This window comes from Seriola lalandi, unplaced genomic scaffold (assembly GCF_002814215.2).
Source record: "Seriola lalandi dorsalis isolate HSWRI2012SDOR001 ecotype SW California unplaced genomic scaffold, Sedor1 jcf7180002054703, whole genome shotgun sequence".
NCBI classification, from domain to species: domain Eukaryota; kingdom Metazoa; phylum Chordata; class Actinopteri; order Carangiformes; family Carangidae; genus Seriola; species Seriola lalandi.
The window spans coordinates 581,104-594,087 of NW_019525256.1; the positions used below are offsets into that span (position 1 = coordinate 581,104).

Below are 12,984 nucleotides of genomic sequence, written 5' to 3' on the forward strand. Positions count from 1 at the left end.
CCTGTCAGACTGTGCATTTACTTTACAAGTCATTTGCTGTCAAGTTAAAATGTAAGAACACTATCAATGTGTTCCTCAGGACTGAGTCCATGTAAAGTTTAACAGTTTGAACACATCAAATTGATAACTGTTCCCTGTAATGTTTCTGTTTTTATAGTATGTGCAATGAGTAATCCTAACATTGAGCGCGTACACACACACACGCACGCACGCACGTACGCACACAGGCCAACAGTGTCCTTGGCAGCTGAGTACAGCTCTGTCATAATCTGCTGAATTTATGACAGCTGAACATCTCTAAGCTGTGTGTGTGTGTGTGTGTGTGTGTGTGTGTGTGTTCGGTGTCCTATGGAGTCAAAATCACTATCTTTTTTTCTTCTTTACATTTATATGCACAGACGGAGGGCGTGACCCAAAGAAATATCAAAATCACCATATTGAACAGTGGGATGCAGTGAGATAAAAATGATCAAGAATTATTTCAAGCCTGGTAGCGTCACACACACGCTCACACACTTAAATAAACAGTGTAGTAAAAGTTCGTTGTTGCTTACACAGCCGACAGAGGGCGCGCTTACCCGAAACAGCATAAATTAACAGGTCTGGAAAATAACATTGATTATTATATTGGTGATTGTTCCACCACCTATTTTTCCTACATATTTAACTGAACCTGTAGGCTATTTATCGTGAGGAGGAGGAGGAGGAAGAGGAGGAGACCCAGGGGGAGGTTGAGGGGGGGCAGATGGGAGGGATGATCAGGACGGTGACCCAGTTCACCCTGCAGAGCAAACCGCTGATGATCAAAGGATGAAAATCACTGAGACTTTACTAATGAAACAACAACGGGTGTTCCCAGGTTTCTTACACACAGCTGCATTTCCTCTCTGCTCTTAAAACAGAATAGAGAGACTGTGTGTCTGTGTGTGTAGGGGGGAGAGAGAGAGAGAGAGAGAGAGAGAGAGAGAGGAAGGAAGGAAGAGGGAGGGATTGAAAAGAGGAAAGTGGAGAGGAGCCGGAGTTTTTAGGTTTTCTGAGCATCTGGATATTTGGCTGGATCTACAGACAGAGAACAAGAAGAGTTTTGGATGTATGGAAGATCACCTGAAACCAGAGGAAAAGACGAAAAAAAATCCCACACACATCAAAAGAGGAGCGGAGGAGAGAGAGGAGGACATAAGGAGAAGAAGTTCTTTTTCTAACGGGACAGGAGGATAGTTGCCAGACCAGCAGGAATGTTACCGGTGAGTTTTCATTCATGAAACGTTTCAAACAACGTAGAATTTTCTTTTCTCTGTGCTGGAATTAGCATCTTAAACGGCACCGTTAGTTAAAAGTTTGAAGACAGCTACAGCTGTGAGGGGTTTCCAGTGAGTCCAAACTGAGCATGTGAGGGTGATTAGTTCAAACCGGCGCTGCCGTCGTCCATAAGCGTCAGGGAGACTTAGTTACCTGCTGGGTTTCATACAGTTATTAGCTGTAATGAAAACCAACTTTTGATAGCTTGTCACAATCTGCGTATTCACTGAGAACACAGCTTAATGATGGACAGGAAGGCAAAGATGGCGGAAAAAAGAGGGATATTTCTCTAAAGACACACAGACAGAGCAGATTTAAATTATTAGTATTTGTTTTTAGAGAAACAAACATGTAAAGACTATTAAAAGAACCAATGCTTTGAACTGCGTGAAGTTGCCAAATTATAAAAGCAATCAAACCGGAAGTGGATCACTGAATTTTCAAAATATAGCATATGTGAATTGTAATAATTCACAAATCCATTAAAATAGAACATTAATATGACATTAAGATAACATTTAATAAACTTAAACAAATAAAAAATATTTGGCATATTTGATTAAGTCATACAATCAAGTAGGAGACTTTGGACACCAACACAAAAAAACAAATACAATGCCTCGTTTTTAAAAGTAGCAAGGACATAAGAAATTATAGTTGATTTGATGACTTCAGAATAAATATTAAAGAAGCAAAACAGCAATTTACAATAATTTAATATACTGGCAGTTATAGGAGATTCTGTGCTCTGTACCCACTGGAAAACACTGCCACAGTTTTAAGTGTTATAAAATTTTAGCTAGCTCCACATTCTTTTGAGTAGTTATATATATATAGTTACACACTCTTGATTATTTGTTAGATTGTATGTACAGTGTAGTACTGCAACACGTTCGTCAATGGGGCTTTTATTTTGAAGGTTATTATCAGAAGTCCTGTTTTTCTTCTTTCTTCTGTTTGTCTTTACAATAATTTAAAGAGGTGTGTGTGTGTGAGAGAGAGAGATAGAGAGAGAGAGACAACCCACTGGCACACCCTAACACACTTGCACACATAACACACATGCTTTTGTGCATGTGTTGGGCATTTGCTCATCATCCACGACTAGTAGAAACGTTGTCATATTTCATTCTGACCGTCTGCACTATATTCATGCATTAATATTCAGCTCAAACACTGGATCTCATAAACAAAACTCTCAAAGTTTAATGTGCTGCATTTTACCCAGGTTTTACACAGAAACATTTCTTACTGACGTTCGTCATGAGGAGGAAATGGTCAGTGTTTCTCAGTGGATGTTATAAACATACACAAAGTCTAAAGAAAAGGGTGATGTTGTGCCTCTCATGCAGTAATCTCTGAGCCCTCCTTACAACCAGAATGAAGGTCTTAACCTGCCAGCACTGAAATGAGTAAACCATTAGTATTCCTGTTTCCATCCTGTCCTTCCTCTCTCTCTCTTTCTCTCTCAGACTCACACACACAGAGAGAGAGAGAGAGAGAGAAAACACTACACCTCTTTGTGGTTGTGCAGGGCTGCTGTCAGCTCCAGACAATACGCTGAAGATATAGAGATGTGTTTACTGCTGGGACAGAGAGAGAGAGAGAGAGGGAGAGAGAGAGACAGAAACACAGAGAGAACTTTTACCTTGACCTTTCAACCCACCCTAAATGTCCTTCCTGGTTCAGGCCTATTCTTCTTCCTTTCATCCAAAGTACAGAGAGTTTTAGCTTTTGCCATTGTCCACTCATTGTTCACAGCTTTGTGAGTGTAAATCCTGACCTCCCCTGTGAAAATGTTTGCGTAAAGCTGCCCATCAACACAGCTACTTATTCATTAAGACTGCTGGGAGAAACGTAAAGAACGTACAGCTTGTCTAACAGCTTTGCGCTCACTTCTGTAAACAGGGCACCAGCTCACGTGATTGAGTATGATTTCATCTGACGACTTCTTCTGAAATGTTGAGCAGCCGGCAAATATTTTCCTGGGTAGAGAGCTGGCAACGTCGCTGCCACCACTTTCATTCCTCATGGACACAGGAAGTCGTCCATGCTAAATCATAATATTAGCCACACTACTGCCAGTGCTGGACGTTCATGTTTTTCTCAGGATGAACTGTAATCACTTTGGTAACCATCACCTCATAATCGGACCCTACAAGGGAGGTACAGAGGTCGTATTGGTGATCTTGTGGTCTGCTTTTACCATATAGTTTTTACAAGGATCACACCTGATTAGATAAAAAAAAAAGATTTAGAGGTTTTAAGCTAACTAAAAATGTTTCAGAAATAATATAGTGGCCTTTTCTTCTGCAGGATTGATTCATTTTGGTGTTGCTGTGCTGCATGTGTTGCTGATTGAAGTTGCTACAATAGTTCCTGGGAGGTTGCTGAGATCAGATATTTTGTAGAAAATGTTCAAGCTATTCCATGAACATAAACATTCATGGACATCAGACATGCAGGAGATACTGCAGACTGGTTTAGAAGTGTACAGGGCGTTTCTTTCTCAATGAGCTGAAGCTAATGTTTCAGTGGTCATATGCAGTTCCTATAGAGACGGTACAGACTGACTTGTGTGTATGTGTGAGTGTGTGTTTGGGTTTGGGCAGTGGGAGATTGTGGGGGGGGGGACGCAAATCACCTTCAGCTGTCACTCCACTTAACTCTGATGTCCTGTTACCAGAGATCCACAGTAAAATGTTCACTATCATATTATTTATTATAATGGTCATTTATTAGGCTCATTTACATCAGAATGAGATGAAGGCTCATTCTATAGTTCATTCATTGTACGTTGCTCTAAACAAAAGCATCAGTCCCGTGTCCTGAAGTGTGAATGTAACGTAATATAGACTCAGACCTATCATCAGTCTATCTTCAGTGAGTGCTACTACATACAGTATCTGACTCCATATTTAAGCTTGTAAATCCCTGCAGTTTATTAGCAGCTGTTACTTGAAGCTGCCTTACTGGTAGGACTGGATGGCACAGCTATTTTCTCCTCAGTGTGTAATACTTTCCTAATTTTGGTCGATGTACTTCCTAAAAAAGGATGTCTTCGTGTGTGGTTTTTAAATGGAAGCGGTTTCCACTAACTACACCCACACTCTGATGGTTCATCATTAACCAGTGAGCAAACCACAGTTTGAAACATCACAGGAACTAAATTTTAAAGATGTGGCTTTCCACCAGCTGCTCTGAAATTACATTCCAAATTTCATGTAAGAGTTAAGGCCAGTGCAATGGGCTGGATTCAGAAATAAAAACACACTGGTCAGACATAACACCAGTTTGACAGATGGCACAGATTGAAAACCATCCCACTCCCAGGAGGACCTCTCTCCTTGAACGGTTGGTGGAGCAGGTATAAACTCACTGACCCCCCAGATCCCGACACACTCCATCATCATTCAGAATGACATACAGCAAAGCTAAAGCAGCCTAAACAGCATTTAATCGTCTTTGTTACATAATTCACATTCACAAAAATGACAGTTACACCATCTCAGCCAGTAATATTAAATTTGGTTATACAACACACACACACACACATACACACACACACACACACACACACACACACACACACACACACATACACACACCCCTGCAGTCACTGCATTTGACTGTAAATGTCACATACTGTAATTATGTCCCTGTAACATTTCACCAAGTAGAGAGAGTCCTCATCATTTCTATATAAAGGAATAGTTTGACATTTTGAGAAATGCACTCAGATAGTTAGATAAGAAAATAAAAGCATTTACATGTCTGGATTTTAAATATGAGACTGCAGCTTGCAGCATTTTAGTTTAGCTTAGCACAAAGTCTGAAAGCAGGGGAAAATGACTAGCCTGGCTCTGTCCAAAGGTAACAAATCCACCTATTAGCACTTGTAAAGCTCACTAATGAACATGTTATATCTCATTTGTTTAGTCTCTACAAAAATGTAAGTGTAAAAAATGAAATTTGCATTGTTACAGATTATGTGCAGGACTCCAGGAAGTTATTGTGACTAGCCTGTAAACAATCTGGGAATATAACCACCATTAAACAGTGAGTTGTTGTTCTTACACCTCAGTGTTGGCTCGGATCATACAAATTAAATATAACGTGTTAAGCAGTACGTTTTATAGGTGCAGAATAAGGCTAACTGTTTCCCTTTGTTTCCAGTCTTTGTGCTAAGCTAAGCTAATCAGCTGGTGGTGGCAGCTTCATGCTGAGTGTACAGACATGAGAGTGGTGTCGATCTTCTCCTCAAACTCTGCACCAGAAAGCAAATTATTCATGCTGCGTTCTCTAAAGGCTACCACCGGTGACATTAACCCCAGCGCTACAACCTTCTGGACAGTATATATTATGGTTATTAGCAGAGTTAGCTCCACTTAGCCGAAGTATATAGAAATATCTGTTCTGCAAATTCAAACAAATTCAAACATGATTAGTGTTGCTCTGGAGCATATTGTAAGAATTTTGCCCTTTCAGTGGGCAGCTGGTGACAGCTGGTGAGCAGGGTGACATACCCATGTGACTTTTTCACCACTCTGAGTGTGCCTTAAGGACACACACGCACACACACACACACACACACATATACATAGTCAGCACTCTTTGTAGAAGGAAACAAGTGTTCAAAATTATGGACATGGTCATCATTTTTTTTTCTTTAGACTTTTGTGCGCTTACCTCACTGTTTTAAGTGTGTGTGTGTGTGTTTGTGTGTGTGTGTGTGTGTGTGTGTGTGTGTGTGCATACATTTCTGTTATGTGGTTGCATTGTCTTTGTGGGTGGAAGTACAGTACTGTCCCTTTGAAGAACTTGGAAGAACATTTTGTTTATAAGAATTCCAGGTCCTGTGGAGACACACACACACCACACACCACAGACACACACTCACCACACACAGAGACGCTTACAAGGCAGTACATTTTAATTCCTTCTGAGTACTTTGATAATAAATGTGGCAGTCACAGAAAGAGCTTCTGCCATGTTAAACAAAATACAGCTTCTCTTATAAACGAATAAAACTAATAAAAAGACTGTTTTATGATGAATCTAACGATTATTATTTCTAGTGTTTATTTAGTGTAATTTATTTATTTACCTACTTTCTTCCCTGGAATTCACCATTGCTGAATTGTTGAAACATAACTCTGGTTAATGACGGTCCTTCAGCTAAAGAGTTATGATAGTTTAGTACAGGGTCTCCAGGCAGCGGCTGCAGAGAATTGTGGGACATAAATATCAGTCAGATCCATGCGACAACTAATCTCTGACTGAAGATTTATTGTCGTGTGTGTGTGTGTGTGTGTGTGTGTGTGTGTGAGAGAGAGAGAGAGAGAGAGAGAGAGAGAGAGAGCTGGAGTGACAGAGGTCAAGAGGCAGAGCACAGGGTAAAACACAAGTAAAGGACAGACAGGGCGTTGTTGCTATTTACTGGTGTGTTAATGAATTTATTCAGTCATTAAGTTCACAGGCGCTAGATCGTAATTTACAGCAATGATATAACACGTCTGTCTTCTCTGTCCTCTCACTGTCTACTGATTTTCTGTCAAATCCAATAGATGCAACCGAGCTCTCTATGTGTGTGTTTTGAGCACATGCACCCAACATGTGACCTTGTATGTGTGTGATAGAGAGAGACAGCTCCTCTGCCAATGTACCTTCTGTGTCCTTTCTGTATGTGTGTGTGTGTGTGTGTGTGTGTGTGTGTGTTTAACAGTGCAGTCATGCTGCAGTATATCAGTGTAGCCTCTCTAATCTCTGGGTCCGGCGTTACCACTGCTGCTCCTGGACAGCTTCGCTCCACACCACTGTCCAACCAGTGCAGAGTTTTTTATGTTGTGTTGATACCTAGTATATAAAAAAGTAATTCATGTGTTCAGGATTATGTGTAGGTACATTCTTCAAGTCTGCACTGTGTCATTGCTGTTGGGCCATCCCATGTCTGTGATTCAGAGTGGTATTAAGGCTTTTTTCATGTTCCTGTAACCGTCTATGAATCTTTCACTGTTAAGATTCATGAAGTATTATAAGCTGCACTAAAAATATAGTTAAACAGTGTTTCAGTATTGTAGTATTAATGATTTTATAAGTGAAGGTCACTCTTGACCCTAAGTGACCTGTCCGGCTCCAGCTCTGCTGGACTCAAGGCTAAAAAAAAAGTTTTGGCATCAGAGCGTCTGGGCCTTTTTTTAAAGACTGGACAGTTCAGTTGTCACATGCCTGCCCTGAACTAATCAAGCCACTGACCTTAAATTGGTGTCTCTTATTCAGAGAGTTGCAAACTTTCAGATGTGGTGTCTGGAAATAAGAGTTTAAGAAACATTTTTGGGTTTGGAGAAAATAATTGTTTACTGTCTATTCAGCGGCATCTAGTTACAGTGTACAGCACAGATTATTAAAGTATAAATTACAATATGATAATTGAACTAAATCAACAATTACAATGCTGCATATATACAGATATATGAAAGAGATGTACAGGAAAAGTTAAACATAACAACAGTAGACCGCACTGTGATGAACAAGAATTTAAAGTTTAAATGATGAAATATTAAAGTAGAAATATAAAGATAAAATTGGCACAGGAACACCTGAGACTTTTTTTAAGACTTCACAATTCAGTTGTCACATGCCAGAACTAATATATCCACATACCTGATAATGTGTTGTATATTATTCAGTGAGTGTCAAATCTTTGGTATCAGGTTAAAAAAAGGTTGCAAGCAAGTATGTAGAATATAGTTGTAAGTGTAGTTACATCAACAGTTAGAATTACATCATGTACAGTAGGCTGTATGAAAAACTATGGCGATATATGCATTTGAGCATGAACACAGTGAACCAAATAAGCAAACTGTAAAATATGTAGGATACTAAATGTCAAACTGTCTAATTATAAAAACAGAAAAACCAAGATGTATTTGAGATACCTACAGAAAAAATCTGACAGGAGTATATGAACTATATTCAGTGTATTCAATAAAATGTTCAATAAAAACAGAAGAACCGACATCATATCAGAGGTGGGCGGTGTTGACCGGACCGTATCCGATTGGTCATAAAAACCAATATCAGCTCAGTCTCATGGTCTCCTCCCACTAACAGGCATAAAAAGTGTCCAGATTCTCTGTCTTATTTCCCATCAGCCTCTCCTCTTCACCCTCTCCCTTTCCTCATATTTACTGAAAGTCGACTCCCCCCCTCCCTCTCCTCCTCCCTTACTGACACACACTCTTATATCTGTACTTCCTGTCCTGGCACACACACACACACACACACACACACACACACACACACACACACAGACACCCTCTCTGACATTCACACATTTTAAAAACTCTCCCACCTGCAAAGACACCACTCTCTCTAATTATCTGTCTCTCTTTTTGACAATTACACACATGCGCACACACGGGCACCCACACACGGCTGTGTGTGTCTTTGCTCGATGGTTTTCCAATGAGGCGTTTCTGTAGGCGGGTGTTGGAGCGACTGGTGTTTCTCTCTAAAAATCTCAACGTGAGTAAATGCAGGAGACCGAGGAAGAAGCTCAGAAGCGGGAAAACCAAACCATCGGTGAGTGACAAGACAGAACAGCTTTACTTTATTGTGACTCAAGTATTTATACATGCTCTTCACAGTGAGTCAGTGTTGTACAGCTGAGTTGTAAATCAAAGAAAAAGAAGCGTGAAATGTGCGTTTCTCTAAAATACTCGTACTTGCATTAGTGTAGTGTGGTGAAATACTTTTACTGACACAAGTAGTCAAATCAACATTACAATGACGGGCCCTGTATGGCCCTGTACAGGCTAAAGGGGCAGATGGAACCAGGTTGGGGTTTCAGTTCAGAGGATGTGCACTGCGACCTCTCTCCCATAAAATGAAACATACTGCATGTGCTGAAACACCCTGGAGAAGCTAATGAAATCAGCACTGATGTGTTTTCTGCAGCAGTCAGACTAACGGAGGACACTGAGCTGTTTGCCACTTTAACCTGCTCACAGTCACTTTCTCTTCTCTGACTATCTGACTCTCTCATTCTCCCTATCTCTCATGCCTAAAATAGCCCGAGTCACTCCATTCAGCACCACAACTCGATCTACCTCTGTGTGTGTATGTGTGTGTGTTATATTCTGTGAGTCTTGTTTACTGACACACTGAATAAACTTGTCATGGCTGTGAGTTCACTATTTACAATGATTGGCCTCCTCTACAGTCTCTATACTGACTAGATTTTTTATTTGTTTACTTTAAATCCATTTTTAGTGATTTCTGAAAGTTTTCAGCTTTTCTATAATTCCTAATTAGACCAGCATTGCTTTCATACCATATATTTCATGATATTTATTACAGCCATCACACTATATTATAATGATTTTGCAGCAGGATTAGGTTTGGTCTTCTACTCTGGAGCTATATAGTCTGGTCTATTCATAGAGGGATTTCAAGTAATATAACCTGTCTTGTAGCGGCTGTGTTGGAGGTACACAGTGGGTGTAAACAGCAGATTGGATTCCTAAACACATATTTTCTTCATGCTACCTGCAAGATAACTGATATTTCACAATATGTAAAGATGGTTCATTTTGCATCTTAGCAGCGGTGCACAATAAACTGTATCCATTATCTTATTAGTATGAGGCAATAATTGTTTGAAGTAGGACAAATGATCTGTGCTTAACTCCTTTAATGACGGCAAACATTTGCAACTGCACAAAGCATCACAGCTGCAGTGTAAGAGGTGAACTGCAGGCGTGGAAATGATACATGATGGTACTGCTGTGAAATAGGTGTCTGCTTTAGAGACCTCAGGTTTTTGTCTTTGCTGTGTGCTAACTATCTAATTCTACCACCTTTATTAATCTGTGACCTCCGGTAGCAAATATCTACCAAAGATCTGTGATCCTGTTTTCTTTTCAAAGTAAAAGCACAAATAGTAGAATGTTTGGATTTGTCACATATGAAAGCAATACTTGTGTTTTTTTGTATTGGACTTTGGTGTTGGTATTAAACTTTCATGCTAATCCAGCAGTGCATTTAGGTCTTTTAAGAATTTCAGTTTAATGCAGGATGCTACCGAAGATGTGCAAAACAGTAGTCAGGTTTCCATTAAAGTTTTGTGTAAAATAAAAATATATTTTTTAGAAAAGTCGACAAAATACAGTTTCCATCGAGTGATGTTATGCAAATAAAGCTGGGTTTTGTTCCAATTAAACGTGATGATGGATTTCCAGCAGTCTGCCTCTCGGGTGGAACTGGCTCCCTGAGTGATGATACAGCAGGCGCCATAACTTGAACGCGTAAAAAGTGTTTCCATTGCGAATTTGCGGAATATTGCTTTGTCAGATGTTTTTTTAGAAAATCACATTTGCACTACTAATTTTTAAGTCTGCAATTTCGCATTAAGCAGGTCAATGGAAACGCACCTACTGTTTGTTTTGCCCGTAATCAGTATGTATAACACAGCTAGTTGGTAGAAGATTAACACAGATTGTTGGTCTCTAATATTAATGTTACTTTGGTGCTATTTTTCCCCAAGACAGGCAACTAAAGAGAGTTTCTTGTGTCACAGTAACCTGCATTTGAAAGTGACACATGACTTTTACTGGATAAACCTACACATCTCCCAGTTTTTACCTATTTTCTCATAGTTGCTGCAGTGATCCTCCGTGATGGTGCCAGCCACCGCACACTTCATCAAGCTCTCCACCATGCCACACAACAGTGTGTGTGTGTGTGTGTGTGTGTTTGTGCTGCATTTATAAAGGATATTTTGTTTTTAGGGAATTAGGAGTATTTTATGGTTCAAATGAGAAAACCACTCGGAATGATTTGATTATACAAAGTGTCTTTTCATCTCTGCCAGCAGTCCTTTAGTGTAACAAATGATCATGTTTCTGACCATGTGAAACAGAAACATTACAGCCCTTGTGTGGCCACAATTAGCCTACTTTAAATGATTTGTGGACTAGTAAAACCCCTACCGTGTTTGCAGGGTTTTAGGGTTTAGATGTGTGTGTTTGTGTGTGTGTGTGTATGTGTTGTGTGTGTGTGGTTTTTTTTTTTTTTTTTGCGTGTGTGTGTGTGTGTGTCTAATCCAAGCATTAGAGAGTGTGTCCCTGCTCAATCTGTCTGCATGCAACTAGAGATTGTTTCACATGATCTGGGACAGGTGTATAGAATACTGTGGATTAGTGTACAGTATATATCTTATGTGTGCGTGTTTGTGTGGTGGGTGTGTGTGCATCCTGGAGTATGGACGGTGTGCAATGTAATGTGTGTGTGAGAGAAAGAAACATTGAGATTAAAAGTGTATCTGTATCTGTGTGTGTGTGTGTGTGTGTGTTCCTATCCCAGATTACCCTAAATTTATCTTTCAACTGCCGACTGACTATCTGACATGACATCACCAGTGACATTGCCAATGACATCACTGGCGATAACACAGGATGTCCTCTTTCTGATTACTATTTTAATCTTTTGGCAGCAGAATTTGGAGGATTTGATAACAAAATAATTTCATGGGGGATCGTTACTCCCCGGCTGATACTTCAGAATCATATATTGCTTTTCCAAATATGTTAATAATGGGAAACTGGTAAAAGACCGAAGCCATACAGTGATGAATATGGCAATATTATATATGTACTTTGTATTATTACATAGCTAACCAAAGAGTTCAATAAATGTGATATATATATATATATAAATATCAGTGAGAATTTTTGATTTTATTAAATTTAGATTCAGTTAAACCTTTGTCCTGAGCCAAGAGGGAATTGTATGTGTGTCTGTATTTATACAAGCAGTTATTGATAGGTAATTAAAGCTGTAATCAATCAGTGTGTTCTTTAGTCAGATGGATGGCTGTATCTTGTTACAAGCTGCTGTTATCAGTAGTCTGCCTCTCTTCCCCAGTTCTCAATGGCCTTCTTATCACATTACACATGTTAACACATGTTGTATCTTGATGTCTTGAAAGCTTTAACATTTAATTGGATTAAGTTCCCATCTGCAGCTCAGGTTATGATGTTGTCATTCAGGTCGAGTAGCCTAAAACCTTGATTGGATTTAAGTGCATTTGCACTATTTGTAAATGTATCCAGATGCTTCTTCAGCTGTGTGCTGTGTGATTTATTTGTTCCACTCTTTGTTTTTTCACCTGGATTTTTCCACTTTAATCTGAATGTGTGATCAGCCAGGTTGCCTCTTATTGCTGAGACAGGAACAGGGCTGAATCATTTATCAGTTAACCAGTAGTTAGCTTAGTTAATTAGTCATCAGTTATGTCTGATGAGAGAGAAATATTTAACTGAGAAATACTTAATCCATGGTGGGGTAAATGGTAAGACATTTAATGACATTTAACCTTTTTGTTTCTATGTTTACAGGTGATCCTGACAGTTTACCTCAATGACACCCAGCAGATGCTAACTGAGGTCCCGGTTACTCCGGCAACCAGAGTGGTTGATGTGGTTGAATACTGCAAAGAGGCCGGCGAGGGGGAATGTCACTTGGCTGAAGTGTGGAACGGGCATGGTGAGTCCATCTGTCGATCCATCAGTGATGAATAAAAAATACTGACTGATACTGAACGAGTTGTGAACACAACTTATCAATTTCATTAAAGCCATAAAATTGATATGGTGAATGTATTAGCAATCAGTTGCTATTTTA

At 39.6% G+C, this 12,984-nt stretch overlaps 1 protein-coding gene across 4 annotated transcripts in view; it reads left to right on the top strand.

Moving 5' to 3' along the window:
* The first annotated feature begins 786 nt into the window (after positions 1-786).
* The window catches only part of LOC111668122 (apoptosis-stimulating of p53 protein 1-like), a 48,813-nt gene continuing 36,615 nt past the window's right edge, over positions 787-12,984 (top strand). For 2 of the 4 annotated variants that reach the window (XM_023424076.2, XM_023424077.2), the window contains exons 1-2: positions 8,581-8,883; positions 12,699-12,846. In XM_023424076.2, the coding sequence (XP_023279844.1) occupies positions 8,767-8,883; positions 12,699-12,846 (265 nt within the window). In that variant the 5' untranslated portion in view covers positions 8,581-8,766. Of the gene's footprint in view, positions 1,245-8,580; positions 8,884-12,698; positions 12,847-12,984 lie in introns of those variants that run through there. The other 2 variants (XM_023424078.2, XM_023424079.2) reach the window with 2 other exon arrangements.